This window comes from Pleurodeles waltl, chromosome 11 (genome assembly GCF_031143425.1).
Source record: "Pleurodeles waltl isolate 20211129_DDA chromosome 11, aPleWal1.hap1.20221129, whole genome shotgun sequence".
Lineage (NCBI taxonomy): Eukaryota > Metazoa > Chordata > Amphibia > Caudata > Salamandridae > Pleurodeles > Pleurodeles waltl.
The window spans coordinates 739,530,374-739,549,662 of NC_090450.1; the positions used below are offsets into that span (position 1 = coordinate 739,530,374).

Here is a 19,289-nt window from a genome sequence, read left to right on the forward strand (position 1 = left end):
ATCTTCCTCTCTGCCCTTGCCCCCTTGAAATGTCTTGCTGAGACCTAGAGATTTCTCTGAACACCCAACGAAGAAGACTTGACCAAACTTCTGAAATTGTTGACTCTTCCCTTTTTTTTTTTTTTACTCTTTGACCACCTTAGTGACCTGTTGCACAAAATTATCTTTTTACAAATTCGTTTTGCCCACATGTGTTCCGCCCCACATATGTAATTCCCTTATTGGGTAATCTGCATAGTTTTCCCGGGCCCAAACTAAGCTGAATCTTGATAACTTAAATTGCCTTAATGTTTATTTACACTGAGCAATGCTTGTTATCAATACATCATATTATTACTGATGTTCTGTATTGCTTTTCTTGAATGTTTAGTTCTTTTAATGTTAGTTTGCTTGAACATTTTACATTGCCTTGGTCAACCTTTGGTGATAATGTATCTCAATAACTTTGTCTTGAGAATTGTCTACATGACTTTGAGCTTAAGTTTGTAATAAAACCCCTTAACTTTATTCTCAATTGGAGATTACCACATGAATCATACTGTGTTGTTAATTGGTTTGTATTGAAATTGTTGTTTGGTTTTCCACACCCTAATGCAGAGACCAAAGAACAGTTGCCGTTGTTGGGCACTGATTCTTGCAAAGAATGAAAATGCTCCAGCATAACTAACAAACACCAGCCTAACAACAAGACAAAGGCATTATACAATGCGCAGCTCTCAAATATAGACTCAGGATCACTAATGAATATTTAAATATATTTGATGAATTAATAGATCTTATTACAAAACATTTCATTTCGTGGAAACATTACAGACTTGCGGGCCTCCAAGGCACTTTGTATGTTATGTTTGAGAAACAGAGGCCTTAAAAAGTGACAATGTGCATTTTGTATCACTGGAAAAACAAAAAGTACATGGTTAAGATCTTGAATATGTAGCTGGCAAAACTCACACATTCTCTTTTATTTCAGAACTTTATCCCAGATACCAGTAATAATACACGGGGGGCACATCTATTCTCAGTAAAAGGGTCACCATTCTGACCCCATGAGGCAAATTCCAGGTGAAATAAGGCTGAGGTTTATTCCCCAAATTGTTCTCCCAGACTGTTAGGTTATGCAGGTTTGCCTGGCATAACGCAACGTCTTTGCACTGAGTTATAAAGTGTTTTTTATATAGCTCTTTAAAACAGATTTAGGCATGGGGAGTCTACATTCAACTCAAGCCCAAAAATGTCTTTAGCCTTTTCAAAGGGCCTAAAAAGGTGTTTTTTTTCTTTTTGAAGAGAGAAAATTCCACACTTCAGACCTGCCAGTAGAATTCCATCCTCTACGCACAAGAGCGAGTTTTCCCACCTCAAAACAGTGGCCAAAGACAACTAATAAGAAGACAGTATAACAAACTCAAAACGGAGAGCATGAGGGAATGCAAGTGTATTCAAGTTACATATCTGTTGAATAATTTGCCCTCAGTCCCCTCAAAGGAGTGTCAAAAACTCAAATACAACACTTCACAAGCAAAGTATAATGAAGGGGATAGCGATACTCATTTTAAGAATTCTAGTGAGTTCTTAGGTGGTTTTGTCATGTAAAATATGCTACCCCCTCTCCTTGGATCTAATGAACTGTGTTTGAGAGAAAACAGCTTTCTCTCTTATGATTCTTCTTCTAGGTGTTATAGAATGTGCTCCAGAAGATAAAATAAGAGCATATTTTCTATACGTTCACCCCGGGCCTTTTCATTCTTGTCAGAATACAGTATGATATTCTGAAAAACATATACTTCCAACAAGCAGCCTGTCAATTGAATAAATGCCCAGTGTTCTACTGCAGCCTCTCCCTGTCTTCTAATGAACAACTACAATGCTAACATTCTGTATTTATGACAAAAGTGTGGCACAACGAAATCCATCTTGATTGAATCAAAGCTGTAAAACCTAAACATTTCCACTAGAAATTAACAAAACAAGGGGTTTGTTACGTCAAAGAAACTGTGGCTAGGCTGTAGAAAGCAAAATAGGGACACATTTTCTATGCATTCTCAAATATCTGCCTCATTCATTTTAGTAACACCATACATGCCAACATTTTAGAGCAGGCAAATTGGAGTATGGGATGTATTTTCCCCACTGACTTATACTGTAACAGAGACAATATTACTGAATCGGATCTATTGGTATGTATGATGGCAGACAATCATCATTTCATTTTTTGGCAGTTCAATAACATAGCACAAAAACAGAATTCTAAACTCTGTTCTTGTTTGCTCTACGTAAAAATGGCAAAATTAAATGTTAAGGCCATGCTCTGATCTCCCCTCTCAAGAATTAAGACAAAGGGCCTGATTCTAACTTTGGAGGACGGTGTTAAACCGTCCCAAAAGTGGCGGATATACCACCTACCGTATTACGAGTTCCATAGGATATAATGGACTCGTAATACGGTAGGTGGTATATCCGCCACTTTTGGGACGGTTTAACACCGTCCTCCAAAGTTAGAATCAGGCCCAAAGTGTTAATCTTTGACATCAGAGGTAATTCTTGGATCGGGGGATTGGAGCGTTTGTGACTTGCACCAACGTTTTGTTTTGGCAGGTTTCCAAAAATCCAAATCGGGTTTCTGCATGCAGGATTTGGACGACAGAAGACTAGCCTTGAAACTGGTAACCTCGTGCCTGAATCAAGAGGGTTGGCACGTATGGTAAAATATTCTGACATGCAGACTCAAAGAAGTACTTTCAACACAAGCAGCAGCCTGACAGATAAATCCCTTGTGATCAACTGCAGGTTCACCACAGTGTTCTGATATAAAACCAGAGAGAAAACATGCTATGTTTATGATAGAAGTATGGTGCACTCAATGCCATATTGATGGAATCAAAGGTGTAAAATTAAAGAATTTTCTATAGAAATGAATGAAATGAGGAGGTACTTCTGAGAGCAGCAGCATCCTGTCAGTTATTTCTCTTTGTTCTACTGTAACTTCAGCACAGTGTTCTAATGAACAACCAGAGGTCTAACATTCTGTATTTATGACAGAAGTGTGGCAAACTTGAATCACAGCTTAATGAAATCAAAGTTGTAAAACTAAATGCATTTCCTACAGAACAAACTCCAGTAATGGAATAATTTGATAGGTGTTCTTTCTGTCAGAGAAATTATGGTTGGTTTTCCTGAAAACTAAAATGAAGATATCTTCCACTTCCATTTTAGTAAAACATTCTGAAATGCAAAAAGAGTACATGCAACACAAGCAGCAGCCGGTCACTTAACTCCGTGGTGATCAACTGAAGCTTCAACATAGAGTTATAATGAACAGAAAAAGAACACAAACATTCTGTATTCATGACACTTCCATTATGATGGAATCAAGACTACACAACTGAAAGATATCTTGTACAGATCATACTGCAGTAAATGAACAAAACAGGAAGGGTCTTTTGTGATAGAAATTATGGCTAGTCCTATACAAAGCTAAAATTTAGACATTTTTTCTGTGAATTTTCAAATATCTTCTTCATCTGTTTCAGAAAAACACTCCAACAGAACCAGACTGGGAACCCAAAGCACCCCTGGCAAATTTTGTCCAACCTGACCCTGTATGGTTCATTGCGAGCGCAGCGGGCAAAACTTACCAGTACAACAAGGGTTGGGGGGGTTCCCCCCAAAACAAATTGGTGAGAAAAGGCAAAACTGGTGCATTGTACAACACATTTTTTCATTATATATTGAATTGTATTAGCTTTTAAAGCATAGTAAATGATCACCTTAAAATGCACCTGGATACAACAATGATTGTTGGGGCCCATCAATGGCTTCCTCATTATCACCCTCCAATAGTGCCCCTCATCTCTCCTCCATAGCCCCTCTCTCACATGTATTTCATTTGTATTACACAACCTCTCACATCAGTGTAGGATGTCAGAACACTTTACATCACACACATATATAAGACAATGACTCATACATGTGTAAATTAGTGTATAGGAAATGTGACATAAGACAAAAGGGAATAAATACCAGGTTTCCATACAAGATGCCATCTTAGATGCCATCCATACAAGTATCATTTTTACGAGTGTTTGGATGCCATCCATACAAGTATCATTTTTACGAGTGTTTGGTCTCAAATCAGGATTGAAAATTTAACACAGTAGTTGAGGTTGGATTTACTAATAAGAATTAATTTCTACCCAAATAAAAGACTATGGAAAAAACATGCCTTTCAAACCTGTACCATTAAGCTTGCAGACAGGCAGTTCATAGGTCACTGTGCTAGATTATGGCTGTAAGCCATGAAATGCAAGTTATGAAAGGCTCAGAGTGACAAAAGCACTAACCCACTGAGCTATGTACATTAAATACAGCTTTGTGATCTGCACAGTACACGTTTTCTTTGCAGCGGGCATATTAACCCAACTGCGTTAGCTTAGATTAACCTGCCAATTGACAAAAATCTAGTCTCTCTCCAGCAGGAAGATTAATCACCAGAGATATTAACCTTTACACTTTTATTCTTGCCTGAAAATTGCTGGATATAGGACGAGAGTGAGAAGCGAGTGATTATGCTTGTCAGTCCTGCCTATTTTGAAACAGAAGGAAAAAATATTACAACACCGCTGCCAAACTGGCCCCCAGTGACAAAACAGTCTCCCCACTCTTCGGCCCACCACTCTTCCAGCCTCCTGGGGAAACACGGATGCACTGTACGGCCAGTCGGCCTTGCACTCTAACATGCACAGGGGGACACATGTTCAACACCAGCAGTAGTCTTTCAGTTAACTCCCCAGTAATCTACTGCAGTGTCACCACATAGTTCTAATGAACAACTGGAGGGCTAATAGATTGTATTCAAGACAAAAGTGAGGCACTCATGGACACAATTTTGTTGTAATAGGAAAGGTGGGATTTTAATCCTTTCTTGAGGTGCAGGCAGAAGTAAATGAGCACTGAGACGTTAATGCAGGCATGACACCAGTGGGTTATGAGGGGAGGTGTGGGTTGTTTGTAATTTGAAACAGAATTTATTTTTAGAGTGGGCACAAATAGTTAAGGAGAGAGACATCTGCTTAAGTACAGTATCTCCTTTCCACAACTTTTTAATCAGCTTATCCATATTCTCAGTCACTCAACAGCTCCTTTGTTTTAAAATAGTAATTTGATGAAAAAAACAATGGTTAAAGTGACGTTATAGTTTGGTGTTTGATTGAGACAATGTTAAAAACAAAAAGAAAACACTGAAATACACCAGTTACAGAACGACTACCTGAAAATTGCACTACTATCATGCACTACTCATGCCCTCACATATTACATCACTCATGACATGTTGAATGACATAACTGATAACATCAGCTATGGCATCTCAGATACAGCCTCTGGACACACCCTGCATTCAATCTGCATCAATACTTGAGCTCAGTGCCTAGGCTCCAGCAAGGCCCTGCACCCAGTCCTCTGCAACCATCAAACTTCCAAAATACACACAATTTTCAGCCATCCATAGTACAGGTTTGACAAAGGGGTTAGCTTTTTGTGCTATATTGTATATATGTGTGTATATATATATATATATATATATATATATATATATATATATATATACAGTGCTTGAAATGGAAAAATTAAAGTGCCGGTACTCTGAATCAGAGTACCTGCTTGTTTCTAAGAAGTGCCGGTACTCTCCAATTGAAAGTATTACGTTTTTCTTGAGATGTGCCGGTACTCTCCCTCTCAAAATAAAAAAGTGCCGGTAGTCAGTACCGGACAGTACCGGCCCATTTAAAGCACTGTATATATATATATATATATATATATATATATACACACATACACACACATGTAAGCTTAAACATTTTTTTATGGCTACATATATACAAACATATATACATAGTCAGATTTAACCACTTTAAGCAAACAACACTGCTTGAATGTGTGTGTCAGGGTTCAGTGTCTGTTAATCTGCGCGCTTCCTGGCACATTTAACAGATGTACTGGTAGGGCCAAAGGGGGTAGGTAAATTCAGCTAAGGTACAGGTCCCATCTGGCCCCCGTCTAGAGATGCCAGTGAAATATGCTGGCACATACTGGAAGCATCTTTTGAGGAATACTGTGTACTATAAATTGCCCATAGCAGCCCGGGTTTTGCTTTGTTTTAGATTCCTGTGGCGGAGTCTCATGTGACCCTAACGCATTAATCCACCTTCCTGATACTGTTATCTGTTTTCTTTCTTCTTGCCCACGATGGTCTCTCCATGCATGTTTAATTTTATGAGTCCTACCTTATGCCCTGTCCTTCTTGCAAATTTATCAGGCTTGTTTCTATTTTGCTCTCCACCCATCCAGTCGCAACACCGTTATTCAGAGTTCTTTATAATCCAGCATATTTCTTGTCCCCAGACTTTCTGAATTCCCAACTCAATCCAGCTCAACATGAATCTAATTTACTCCTCTTCCACGAATTTCTCCTACCCATTTCTCCATGCCTTTTTTACAGTATACTGGTTTCTATCCACCCCGTTCCTTCTTCCAGTTTACGGCTTGAAGTCATGGTCATGAGGAACAATGAAGGAAACACAGCTAATTAGTAAAGTTAATGTTTAAATTCCCAACTCACCACCTAGTCTTTCTATTTCTATGACATCTGTTGGACACAATTCCCTGTACCATCTAGGGAGGTTCTCTTGGTAAACCACAAACAGCGACTCCCTATGACATTGACGTGTCACCAGTAATATGTAGATTATAAAATGAAGTAATTTTCTTAAGGCCAGAAAATATATAATGAAATGGGGTTGTCTTGAATTCTATGGATCAGTTCTGCAACAAAATATATATTTTAAGGGTGAAACTTACGCTGTCTTGAAAATCACCGTCTTCAGAGTTTCCCACGCTAGCACTGCTTTTGGCACTCCTGCAAGGAAACAAGAAGAGAGTGGAACAATGAATAGCACACTTTTGAGTGAATCAGTGGTGTTACCGCAATTAGTTCAAAGTAGATGTGTGAACTCAAAAATATTCCTAATGTCTGGAATCAACATGTAAGCTTTGGAAAGCAGAAGCCAAGAATTAGAGTGTGACTTCCAAAGTGCACAGCAAGACACGTATTTGGTGGGTTATCCATGATTATTCAAGAAACACCAAGACTTGTAGAGTTGTGGTGTCTCAGAAAACGGTTTCAACTGATTAAAAAAAACATTGACAAAGCCAAAAAACTGCCAGGGGCTTTGTCAATACTTGTTTTGTCATTCACAGTTTTTAGAAAACTACCAGGCTCACATCCAGCAAAAAAGATGGCTAAATGCAAAAATACTGTTTTTATCTCAAAGAGCCCTCATTGCAATAACCAGTACTTAAGGTAAGTACTTTGTGTGGATGAACTCCTTGTGAAAGGGAGGACTGCCCTCACTCACAGTCATGTTAGCCAATGGGTGAAATGGGCTCAGTCACTGCCTCCTGCTGTAGTGGTGGATGAAAAATGTGAATGACACAATAACGGACCAATGTATGAAACGGGCTGCCTTGAAAGCCCCTATAATTTAATATTTTATACACATAATCTTAGTGAAATCAAAAGATAATGACTAAGATCAGCCATTAAGAAAAAACATGTAAAATGGCAAGTATATACATCCATAGACTGCTTAGCAGATATATCACAAATCCATGCACTAGAGATTGAACAGTTTTTATATTTGCAAGATACCTATAAAATTCTTTCCTTTGCTACCCTGAACTTCTGCAAGGAAACCATGACACAAGATGAGTTTCAAATCGAGTTACAGCTGTCTGGCGATATAAGTACGCTGCTTATTCCAATTCAAATCATCTACTGATAACTTCAAAATTACACAAATTTAGGGTTCTTACATTTACAATGTTAAACTGTTAAAACTCTTTTACTCTAATATATAATGTTTTCAGCCTGTTTTAATTCGAGGTTTATGTTTGGTCAAGTTGTTTTCTTAAAGTTTGCATGATGTTTTCATGCATGAAACATTCAAGAGTTCAAACCATTAAAGAACCTGTTCTAATTTGTTTGAAATTAATACACACAACTTGTTAATGGTTCTTCTAGTAATTAGTAAGGAAAAGAATAAAGATGGGAAAACAAGAAAAACAAAGAGAGAGTGATTAATGGCATGATTATCTATATGGAGCTCAGAATAATTCTTTCATCGAATTGATAATCCCACACTTTCCATCTCTACCTCTAGCTTGGGCTTTCCAGAAAAGGATCTATAAAAGTCTAGCTAATGACAAGTAGAATGGCTTGGTTTAAAAAATCAAAAATTACATTTATTGAAATGCTCAGGCATACATGAACAAAGTAATCAAAAGCAAATGAGCAATCAAAACGATATCCTCATAATGAGGATGGCTTGAAATTGCCCAAGATGAATAATGGCAGTGTGGAAAGCACATAAGCGGAAATGGGCAACCATTCCACTGTAATGTTTGATCCCAGAGCAGATGTATGTGTGTATTTTCTGTGGGAACTCACCAAGCAAGGCTGAAAGCTGGCTATTGTCAAATGAAATGGAGAAATAGTAACAGCTGAGACTCTAGGGAAAAAATTGTAATGACAATTTTTTTTCAGGTTTGAATTACCCATTGTTAACGTATCACTTCAAAGTGAACAACACACTTGTGCTTACTAAGGGTGGGATTAAGGTTTGTCACTATTGTTCCGACTGCAATGCAAAGGACCCAAAACAGCAGTAAAGGTACTCCAGCTCAGACCTGGACTAAATCCAGAACTACACATGGCCAACCACTGGTACTGCTTCCCGTTGAAAGCAAATGTAACTACTTGTTTTAAATAATTACATTAATTTAAATGAGTTACATATATGAAGTGTATTTAATTAAACTTTCAAAAAGAATCTGAATTTAATTAAGTATATTTAAAATAATTACATATTTAATTCAAAGTTAAGTTAACAGTACATATAATTGATTTACATTAATAATTAACATAAAATATTTGTAATATTTTTTAAGGTTAATAAATGTTTCACAATTTCCTAATACTTCATCAAAGAGAGATATCTGTTATGGAGACCCCCTCCTACCTCAGCTTACGTGTGAAAAGTTACCATTAACAACTGTACACTTGTAAATTAGGCTCCAACCCCTGAACCTTGGGAGGTGGATACATGTAAGCTTACTTTTTGTAGTGACTTTACACTCGGAAATGGTGAATAGGAAAAAGTAGCAAAGTCGCTATTAAGTTTAAAGTAAATTTACATGTGTAGATTTGCTCCTGTGTAAATCTACTTTTGGGAATATGCCCCAATATCTACAGAATGACATTTGGGCTCTGTGTTTTCTTAGTGGAAGCACTGTATTGCATTAAGGAATTCTTATCATGAATTTGGGTACCTTAGCTATCACTGTTTTCTGGCACTACAATATATTCCAGGTAGGGACAAATACTCATTTGCCGACATAGCCAAGGGTAACATTCTAAATGTTTCTAAGATTTCTGCATCTTTGGTCATGGGGGATCATCTGTTTGATTTAAAATGAATAATTAGAGAGCATTTTTTAAGCTGCCTATCATGCTTCAATACCACAATTCTTGCCAAGAATCTGTTGCACTCATAGTCTGAACCTTTAAAAGGGGTAGAAACATGACAGCAGCTGGAGGTAATCTGTGCTCTTTGACCTTGATTTCTTTGTCACAGCTTTCAACTTTTATTGATTTTTTCCATGCACTGACATGTTCATTAAAATAAAGTGAGTTTAGAGGCATGCAGCAGGTAAGCGGCCAGTGGGCTGTGGTTACTGAGGGGTCCAGGCAAATTAAGTAGTCTCTTCATCGTCTCTTCCTTGCCACACAGCCTCTTGTTTGGCTCCTTCATAACCCTATGAGCCCGAGGCCAACTCTCCTCTGGTATTAGAGGCCGGATACTTTTATCTCCAGCATCCACAATCCTAGGTCTGTGTTGGGAAATCATGCTGAGCCAGGAATAGGGGGAAGCATCGCTGCAACTTTACTTGGACAGGTTTGTGGACCTCGACTGTGAACTGTAAATCTCATCCTGGTCAAGTTATTGTCAAGTTATTGCTCATCATAGTTCATTACAATTACAGCTATTAGTTGCTGCACTCAGCACTCCGTCTAATAGATTTTGGAACTCATCCAACTTATCCAGCTCACTAAGCTTCAAGCCACCGGCAATAAGCAAACTATAACTTGTAAGACTGAGCGCAGCTGACAGGGATTGCTGTTCTGCTTGATTCCCATGAAATTTGCCTGCAGGAAGGAGAAATAGGTTGTTTTGCAAAGTTCCAACTTGCTCTAAATTAATGGGGAAACATCAGATCACTGTGGCCACCGCAGGAAGCACAGGGACCACCATGTGGTCATGAAACAGGCTGTTGGGTTCATCCCTAAGGAAATAGAGTTAGCAGAACCCCACCTATTACTCTCTCTCCCCTAACCCTATCCCAATATCCATCCCAGCCTCTCAATCCTTCCATCAACAAAACCTACCACTGACCTAACAGACATTGGCAATGGTATGTCTCCTGTGATCCCACATATGCCAACTGCACTTCCAATGGAGTTGTCATCTTTTCGTCCCTAAGGGAGCCACCCACTATCCCCAGAAGTAAGCCAATCAAAAGTAAATGTCCGTCACTCAGCATGAAGTCCAAGAGACTACACACCTTGACCACTATCATGACACAGGCCTCGGGAGCTTACTTGTTAGCTCCTGATACTGACTCAAGTTGCCAAAAATATCTGCTAGGCGACCTAAAACATTTCCTGATGAAGCTGTTAACTTGTAAACTTGACCAAATCTATGTCTGATTGGGAGGAATTGAAGAAAAACTATCCACACTGGCTTCTCCCCCACCCCTTCTCCTGAGCCAACAAACTGGTGCCCTCCAACCACCAGAGGCAAAGGTTGAGGGGATGAGGGTCCCGTCCCCAGTACCTTCAGCTCCTTCTGGTCCCCATGTGAAGATGACAGGACATGTAGCAGGCTACACAGCAGAGCACTCCAAAACAACTAGGCTTAAACCCAGAGAATCAATCTACCTTGACTGCTCCAGCCCACCTTTCCCTCCCACAGGGTACACCACAGTGAAGAAAAGCAGAAACAAAAGGCGAGATATCAAGGGTGCGGTCAAAGACCCTGAATAGCAACCCCCTAAACTGGTTATTACCCCTTGCCCATATCCACAACTTCCCCCAGAATGCACCACTTACAACCTGGTATTGAAAAAAGTACCGACCCTCTCTAGTTCATGCTATGAGGAGTTTTAAACTTTGAAGAATAAAGTAACTTTTTGGATTTGAAATAAGGCTGGCTGGTACTATGATCTACATGCAGAAATACTGATGGTCAGAAGAATCCCTTAGTTAGGTCCAGGCACCAAAGAACCGAAGGGGGATTGTCTTATAATAAACTTTAGGTCCTCAAGGGTGGTAAAATCACTTCTGCTCTTTCTTAAAAATCGTTTCCAGCCACGGGCTGTATCCAGGTTGAACCTTTGGAATAGTTTTACAGACCATCTATCCTCCCTCAGGCCAATAGGGGTGAACCCTTTACCTACTCCACCACAATAAACTCAAGGTTCAACATCCCCACCAGGAATACCTTTGATGCTTTGGCCACCTTAGAAAAAATTGATTGAGGCCACCTTACATTGCCTGTTGCTCCTGAGGCTACGGATTCTTTATTCGTGTCTTTGGAACCATCTATTAGCTCTCTTATTAGCGATCCCTGCTGCTCCCCATCACCCAGTCATGACTAGTTGTGACTCTACATCTGAGCCTTGTTCTCCTGGCCATCCCCAGCCCAAAGTAGGCTCCTGGGCTACCCACTCCCTTAGCCTCATCTCCTGGAACATCACTGGGGCACACATTAAATGTTCAAAGCCGGAATGGATAAGATTTATACGTTAGTATGAAATTTTTTGTTGTCAAGAAACCTGCTCAGTATTTGATTTTCATATAGATGACTTTTATGCTTTGTTTCAACCTGCAATACCATCTAAGTCGGGCAGAGGCTGAGGTGGCTTTGCTAGTTTTTTCTCTGCGAAAGTGACAGATTTCAACATGCAAAGTGTTAGCCGTCTCCCTTTTTTTGGTCTCCCTTTTATCATTCCCTGTTGATTTTGACATTTTATAATTAAATTTCTATTATAACATATTCAATCAAACAGGGAGCCCATAGACCCAATGGATGATTTCCTCTTGGATTTTTATCAAAAATCAACACGTACTGTTCATATTTTTTAGGTTGGGGATTTCAATATTCATACCTGTAAAGTCTCTGACTCACAAGTGTGCAGCCTGCCCCATGAGCAAAATGTAAACATGACCCATTTTTCTCATTCTGTATACAGGGAAGCACTTAACAAGGTTTTATTGAAGCATTATTTAGGCTTTGGAATTCATGCCTGAAATCCTGGCATTGCTTCAGTACTCACTTTTACAGAAAACCTAGCAGGTAGCACTATAGACCAAACTCCTTGGCCAACTTCGAGGTCTAGGATGCTGCATTATTGATCATAATCCACTATACATTACTCTGGAACCCTTAATCAAAAACCAAAACTCCAAAAAAAAGGATGACTTGGCACTCACACAGAATAAGGGCTTAAAAATAAATTGGAGCAAAGTTGACTGTGTTCGATTGACCCACACTATAGTCAAAGACTCTATAGTGTCTATTATGACTTGTTTATCCGATGGCATGGGGCCAGAGGGGATTTGACCCACTTTTGAGTATATTTGTTGGGCTCTCTCAAGAAACCTCACGTACAAAGCCGCCCCCAGAGAACCATTATTTTGCCGCTGGATTAATGCGGCATGCTCCGCGGCCCATAAACATTTGCTGTCTGTCCTGAAGAAATCTCAGTGATAAGCTGTGGGACCTAATGGGAGGGATGGGGGTGGAACCGGAACTCCTAATACTCATTTGTAAACTCCACCAAGACCTGACAGTATGGGTGCAATACTGCCCCTTTGGTGAACGCTCACCATATATTAAATCTTCCAGGGGCGTTAGACAGGGATGCATCCTGGACCCCTTCCTCTTCCTATTATTATTATATATATAAATAGGATAAACCACTTTCTGATGGAGAAAGGGAAGGGTGTGCCTCAGATGGGGAAAAAAGCATGTTCCCATTTTGCTGTATGCGGACAACACAGTACTGATCGCCCGCACAGCAAATGAGCTGCAGACACTCTTGGACCTATTCCTGGTTTTTCTGAGTGACTTGAACCTTCAGGTTACTTTGGCAAAATCTTTTATTATGGCTGACCTATCACAAAATCTAAGTCTTTTAGAATGGAAGACCACCTTTTAGCCAAGGTAAAGAATTTTAATTATTTAGGAATTCCTTTTACCCAGTCACTTAGTTGGGTATCCTTTGTAACAGCCAGACTTCAATCCTTTTAGTGGACCTCAGAAGCCTTATTTAGATTTGCCCAAAAACTGCATCACAAGCCTATAACTGAAATGCTGGATTGAGAACATCACCCACCGGCATTGGCTAATAACTCTTAGGGTGGAAACCCTGCATTGTAAATTTGCTTTCCCAGTAGCAGAGGTCTGAAGTAGGGACCTCCCGCCCTGCACGTGCGATAGCTTTTCAACATAGAGCACTAGTCACTTTATACTATTTTGCACCCTGTACTTGAAGCCAAGACGCTCCTTGCTAGTTCCACTTTTGTGTGAATCGAATTTGAGACTTGACAGAGAAGGGCTAGTATATTTACAGTCCTTAGGCTCACAGTTGTGTTATTCCTTATTAAACTTTATAATAACGGCCCTCCAGATTTGGAAGAAATATGGACCATAATATATTGTTTACTCTCTGGCAGACTTATGCACTTTATCGGTGCATTATTTGTGTTTGCCACTTTTATGATATTCTGATGATGTTTGTTGTTTTAGTGGATTGCAATGTTTTAACCCAGCAGCTTGCTTTTATCTTTGTGTTATGCTTTTATGGCCTCTGGCTGAATAAATTGCATTTTTACTGACTGACTGTGGACCCTTTCCTTGTTTAGAGAAACAGCGGTTGACCCACACTCTAGATGCGGCACCAATGATTTCACACTATGAATAGCTTAATTTTGGCATCTTGAATGATGCGGAGGTGTCTCTAGCCCATACCGGGAATCTATTTTCTGGTTTGCTGTTACTCATTAACATAAGAGATAAACATCCTAATCCACATGGACACAACTGCAGAACACAATACAAGTCTGCAGGCTAGCATAGAGAGGAAAAGGGCTTTGTGTAACCATGAAGGGCTGCTACTGATGGGTACTCGCCTGCTGATACTACCATCACTGATTGAACCCATCCTCAAATTGGCGCAGTCACACACCAAGGAATTGTGGAAAACAAAGCTTTTGTCCATAGGAAGGTATGTTTTCCTCACTGGGACACTATAGTAGGACCCCTTTTGAATGGCTGTATGCTGTATTCCTCCACAACAAATGTTTGATCTCCAACATGTAGAACCTGCTTTGACAGAACATCTCATTCAATTTGAGGATCAGTTGTTTTGGCAACCATCTTGTACTTCAATAAGATATACAGTAACTCCTAGTCTAGTGAAAATCTATATTGGTAAATCCGAGAAGCAGGTGCTATACTATGAAAAACCCTTTAGAAAGCTATGATTTCTCTTTGTTTTCAGCACAATGATGGTGTCTTATGTGTATGGAATGATACTGAGGATACACTTAACATGCCTCTTACTTGGCTTAACACACAAGACACCATCAGCTATTTATATAATATTATGGTGTAAAAGAAGTAACATTATTGGATTTACTAGTTAAAGCTAAAGCTACCACTGTCAATCCTAATGTTAGGGAAATTAGCTGACAGAAATATTCTTCTCCACTTTACTTAATACCACCGGAGAACCCTATAAAATAGCCTACCCATGGGCCAATCCTGGTATAGTTGATATTGTAGGACCATTGAAGGCTTTATTGATCAAACCCGTTTTTAAACTGAGATTAGAAAATAGGGGATACCTTAACACAAATGTTAAAAAGAGACATAAGTGAGCAATGAACACACCTACTTAAATCAGTAGTAAGGTCCCAGAAGAGAGTTACCAATTTTGATTCAGTTGCTAAGTAAATGAAAAAGAGCACTAGGAATACAGCATCTCCTCCCTTTGCCTTTAAACGTGCAAATAACCTTTGGCGCTGTTGGGGGTAACACTATTAATATGAAGTAATTTAATCAGACTATGAGAATTTTGGATTGAGCACCACTTGAGGGCCATTAGACATGTGGGACACGCTATATCAATTCGTGGACTAAAAGAGCAAAGAAATAATTTTGAGGGATGATAAAATGTGGGTGCATGCTAATTGTAACTCTGCCTGTGTAGTTCGATGGACCCATGTGGTGTTTGCTACATAGGCATGCCAATGAAAATAGTAAAAATGAGGATGTAAGGACATTCCTGTACACAACTAGCATTGACAACTAAACTGTTGTCACATTAGAGATATAAGAAACATAATCATCTTTATTTTACAACAACTCTGTTTTATGAAGTATTGGACTATTATTCTATTACTGAACAGCAGAAAAAGAGTGTTGGTCATTTTATATGTTATCTTCACCACGCATATTTGAATGGGAGTATTCCCTCAAGAGGACATCCAGGTGTTCCTTCCCTAATGACACACACGCACCACACCTTCACATCTCAGGCAGCACTCTCATTTCTAGGTCTGGTTTGACAGCACAACTGTCACCAGACCTTATGTGATCAAAAAAAGCTGTCAGGAATACTATAGAGAGGGGCTGTGGCTCCATCAAGATGTTAGTTCATCTGAGTACAGCTTTTCCTTTGTCACAGAAAGAATGCTTACCCTACAAAGAGCTGCAATCATTTGTTTGTCCGGCTGCTTAAGCTCGGCTCTTTGTCATCAAGCAGAGATATTGTGTTTGACCTTTATTAACCTCCAGATGCTATTTAACAATTTCTGCCAGATAATTAGATAATTATGGTGGTGTTCTTCTTTGGTTGCCAGATTATGCTCAATTAAGCAGTGTATTGGGTAAGGTGGCAAGCCAATGACACAGCTGTAAACTGGATCTGTTTATTATAAAAAAGTTATGAAAAGTTTATTAAGAAAAGGCCTATCTATTGTAGAATGGATATGTTGAAGTCAATTGGCTTTTAAGAGAGGATCAGTATTATTCCTGATTAAACCCTTCAGATATGTATTTTGTTACATGGAATCTCACAAATTGCTGAGTAGGCAAGGGTTTGGTGTCTGTCTCTCCGAACCGTGGGACAGAAGATTCGCACTGTTATACTTCCTATTAGGCCCTCTTGGGACATCCCGTATTTTGTTTTGGAAACTGTAGTTTATTTCCATATCTATTTTTTAAACTAACCTAACTTGGTTGTGTTGACAAGCCAGTGATAAAAGGCAGAGGCCTGATAGGTTCCAAGGTAAAAGTTATGTCTGAAGCCATAGGTCTGATCTCTATTAAAAAAAGAACCAGAAAGGAGGTAGGCTTGCCTTATTTATTGTGAAAAACTGATAGGCGAGGGTGGATTATACTCATAAGGTGTTAAAAATTGTAGGCAGGCATTTTGTTACATGTAATTTCACAAATTACCGTAGTAGGCAGGGGTTTTGGTGTTTGTCATACCCTGTGACAAACCCCAAGGGTAGACAATTCTAATTGAGATAATATTTGTTAAGCGTTTTTGAGAGGGGTTACATATTATTTTTCCAATAGTAATTTTGTACATATTTGTAATTTTATAACTGTATGTATGATAACTGCTAGCAAATGCTCACTGCAGTGGGCCTGTGTTGGTTATGGTGTCAAGTCAATGGTAAAGGCTATAGGCCTCAGGGTTCACTGGGAAAGGTTATGTCAGACTTCATGAATTAGATCTGTTTATTATGAAATAGAAAGAGAAAGCCAATAGGCCTGACTTATTGTGAAAATCATTTGATTAAAAGTTGATTATTACACTGTAGTAAAACCCTTTGGGCAGGTATTTTGTTAAATGTAATCTCACAGATTACCATAGTAGGCAAGGGTAGTTTTGATCTGTCTTTAAAGGTTACAATAAAGGCAATAGGCCTTATTTATTTATTACGAAACATATATGTTAATGCCAATAAGGCTTCAAGGTTGGATTGTTATTGTACCATGCTAAGCCTGCAGATGTATTTTGTTACAAATGACCTTTGAAAGCTAGGCGTTTGGTGCTGATTACACCTTCCGACAAGCTCTGGGGGTAGAAGCTTCACACTGTAGTATTTTTAGCTAGAATTTCTTTAGAAAGGCTGACAGGCTTACTTATCTGCTATAACTGTATAATAAACCATTAAAGTGCATTTACATACTTATATAGTGGAAATAAAAAGAAGAGAAGGAAAGCAAACAGAGCAGAATAATGTACACAGTCACGTCAATAAAGCCAGTTCGATAGAACTAATAGGTGAAGCACTCCAATTGCACCCATGATAACATTCAGCATGGGGTAATGGGACAGCTATTTCAGAAATGTATCTTACTGCTTTATGAGTCACAGCCTCTTTCTGATCACATCCACATCCACCTGCAAGTGAGTGTCAGACCTCCACTTTTCCATTTTTTACTTGCATTTCTTTCCTTCTCAGCTTTTTATTTTCTTTATGTGAAAAGCATACTACAGCTCCCCAGAGTGCTAACAGGATGCTGGCTTGCTGTTCATTTTATATGCAGTGCGCCACATCCTGTGAGGCCATAGCCTCTAGACCAGGCCACCATCATAGAATGGTATTGTCAATGTTTTACCATTCCAAGATGGTCAAAATGTTGACTTAAATTTTTTTAATCTTAATATGTGCCAGCACCTATCAATTATGTTATTTTGGGAGGCAAAACACTTTTTTAATTACTTGGTTTTTGGTTTCTCCAATGGCTCTAATGACGCTGACGAAGCCATGCGGAGCCAGACGACGCACGCAGAACCAAACAATGCTACCCATTGGCGTGCACAGGGTATTGCTCAGTAAAAAAGATTCCGGATTTGAAGCTGACGCCAGGGAGTTCAAAGGTAAGGAATCTGAAGCTAGAAGTCTCTATCAGATGCATGGTGTTTGGCACTGTGTTTTGATCCAACTTTTTGGTTACCCAGTAAGCTGCCTCCCCTAATTTCTTTCACTCATCTGATTTTTTTTATGACTTTCTGTACTGGTTAATACCTTCTGCAGCAACACACAATGTAGTAAACCATACTAGTAGAACTACTACTGTTAGACCTGGCATCCTTGGCATGGTCTCCCCTATCTCTTTTGCCTCTGTTTCCCAGTTTTTGACTATGTGCTGACCAGTGTTAAAGTGCAAGTGCTCCCTGTGTAAAATACATATGTGATTGGTTTATTCATGATTGGCATATTTGATTTACTAGTAAGCCCCTAGTAGATGTATACTAGAGGTGTCCAGGGCATGTAAATCAAATGCTGCTAGTGTACCTGCAGCACTGACTGTGCCACCCACCTGAGTAGCCCTGTAAACATGGCTCAGACCAGCCACTGCAGTGCCTATGTGTGCAGTTTTAAACTGCCAATTCGACTTGGCAAGTGTACCCACTTGCCAGGCCTAAACCTTCCCTTTTTAAACGTGTAAGGCACCCCTAAGGTAGGCCCTAGGTAGCCCCCTGGGCAGGGTGCAGTGTATGTTAGAGGTGGGACATGTACTGGTGTGTTTTACATGTCCTAACAGTGAAATACTGCTAAATTCAGTTTTCACGGATGCAAGGCCTATCTCCCTCATAGGTTAACGTGGGGGCTGCCTTTAAATAACTTTTAAGTGCAGATTCCCTTTGAGAGCAGATAGGAATCTGGAGTGTGGTGTCTCTGAACTCACAATTTAAAAAAACATCTTTTGGTAAAGTTGTTTTTTAAATTGTCAGTTTGAAAATGCCACTTTTAGAAAGTGGGCATTTTCCTGCTTATACCATTCTGTGACTCTGCCTGTTTGTGAATTCCCTGTCTGGGTCAGACTGACAGTTGGGCTGTTTGTGAATTCCCTCTAGACAGTGAGACAAAGGGAACTGGGGAGTAGCCTGCATATCCTGATGGGCCATCTGAGCTAGAGTGGCGGGAGGAGTGATAACTTATCCCTGAATGGGCTGTGCCTGCCCCCACACAATGCAGTCTTCAGCCCCCTGGTGTGTGTCTGGGGTGTGGCCTGGGCAAGGCAGGATCTTGTGAACAACAGAGACTTTCACTTGAAGTTTGCCTACTTCAAAGGCAGAAAGGGGTATAA

The 19,289-nt window shown here is 39.6% G+C and overlaps 1 protein-coding gene across 4 annotated transcripts in view; it reads right to left on the reverse strand.

The window, feature by feature from the left end:
* OSBP2 (oxysterol binding protein 2) overlaps positions 1-19,289 on the reverse strand; it is a 1,025,274-nt gene that overhangs the window by 292,772 nt on the left and 713,213 nt on the right. For all 4 annotated transcript variants that reach the window (XM_069214447.1, XM_069214445.1, XM_069214446.1 and 1 more), the window contains one exon: positions 6,853-6,910. In XM_069214447.1, coding sequence (XP_069070548.1) covers positions 6,853-6,910 — 58 coding nt within the window. The remainder of the gene's footprint in view (positions 1-6,852; positions 6,911-19,289) is intronic.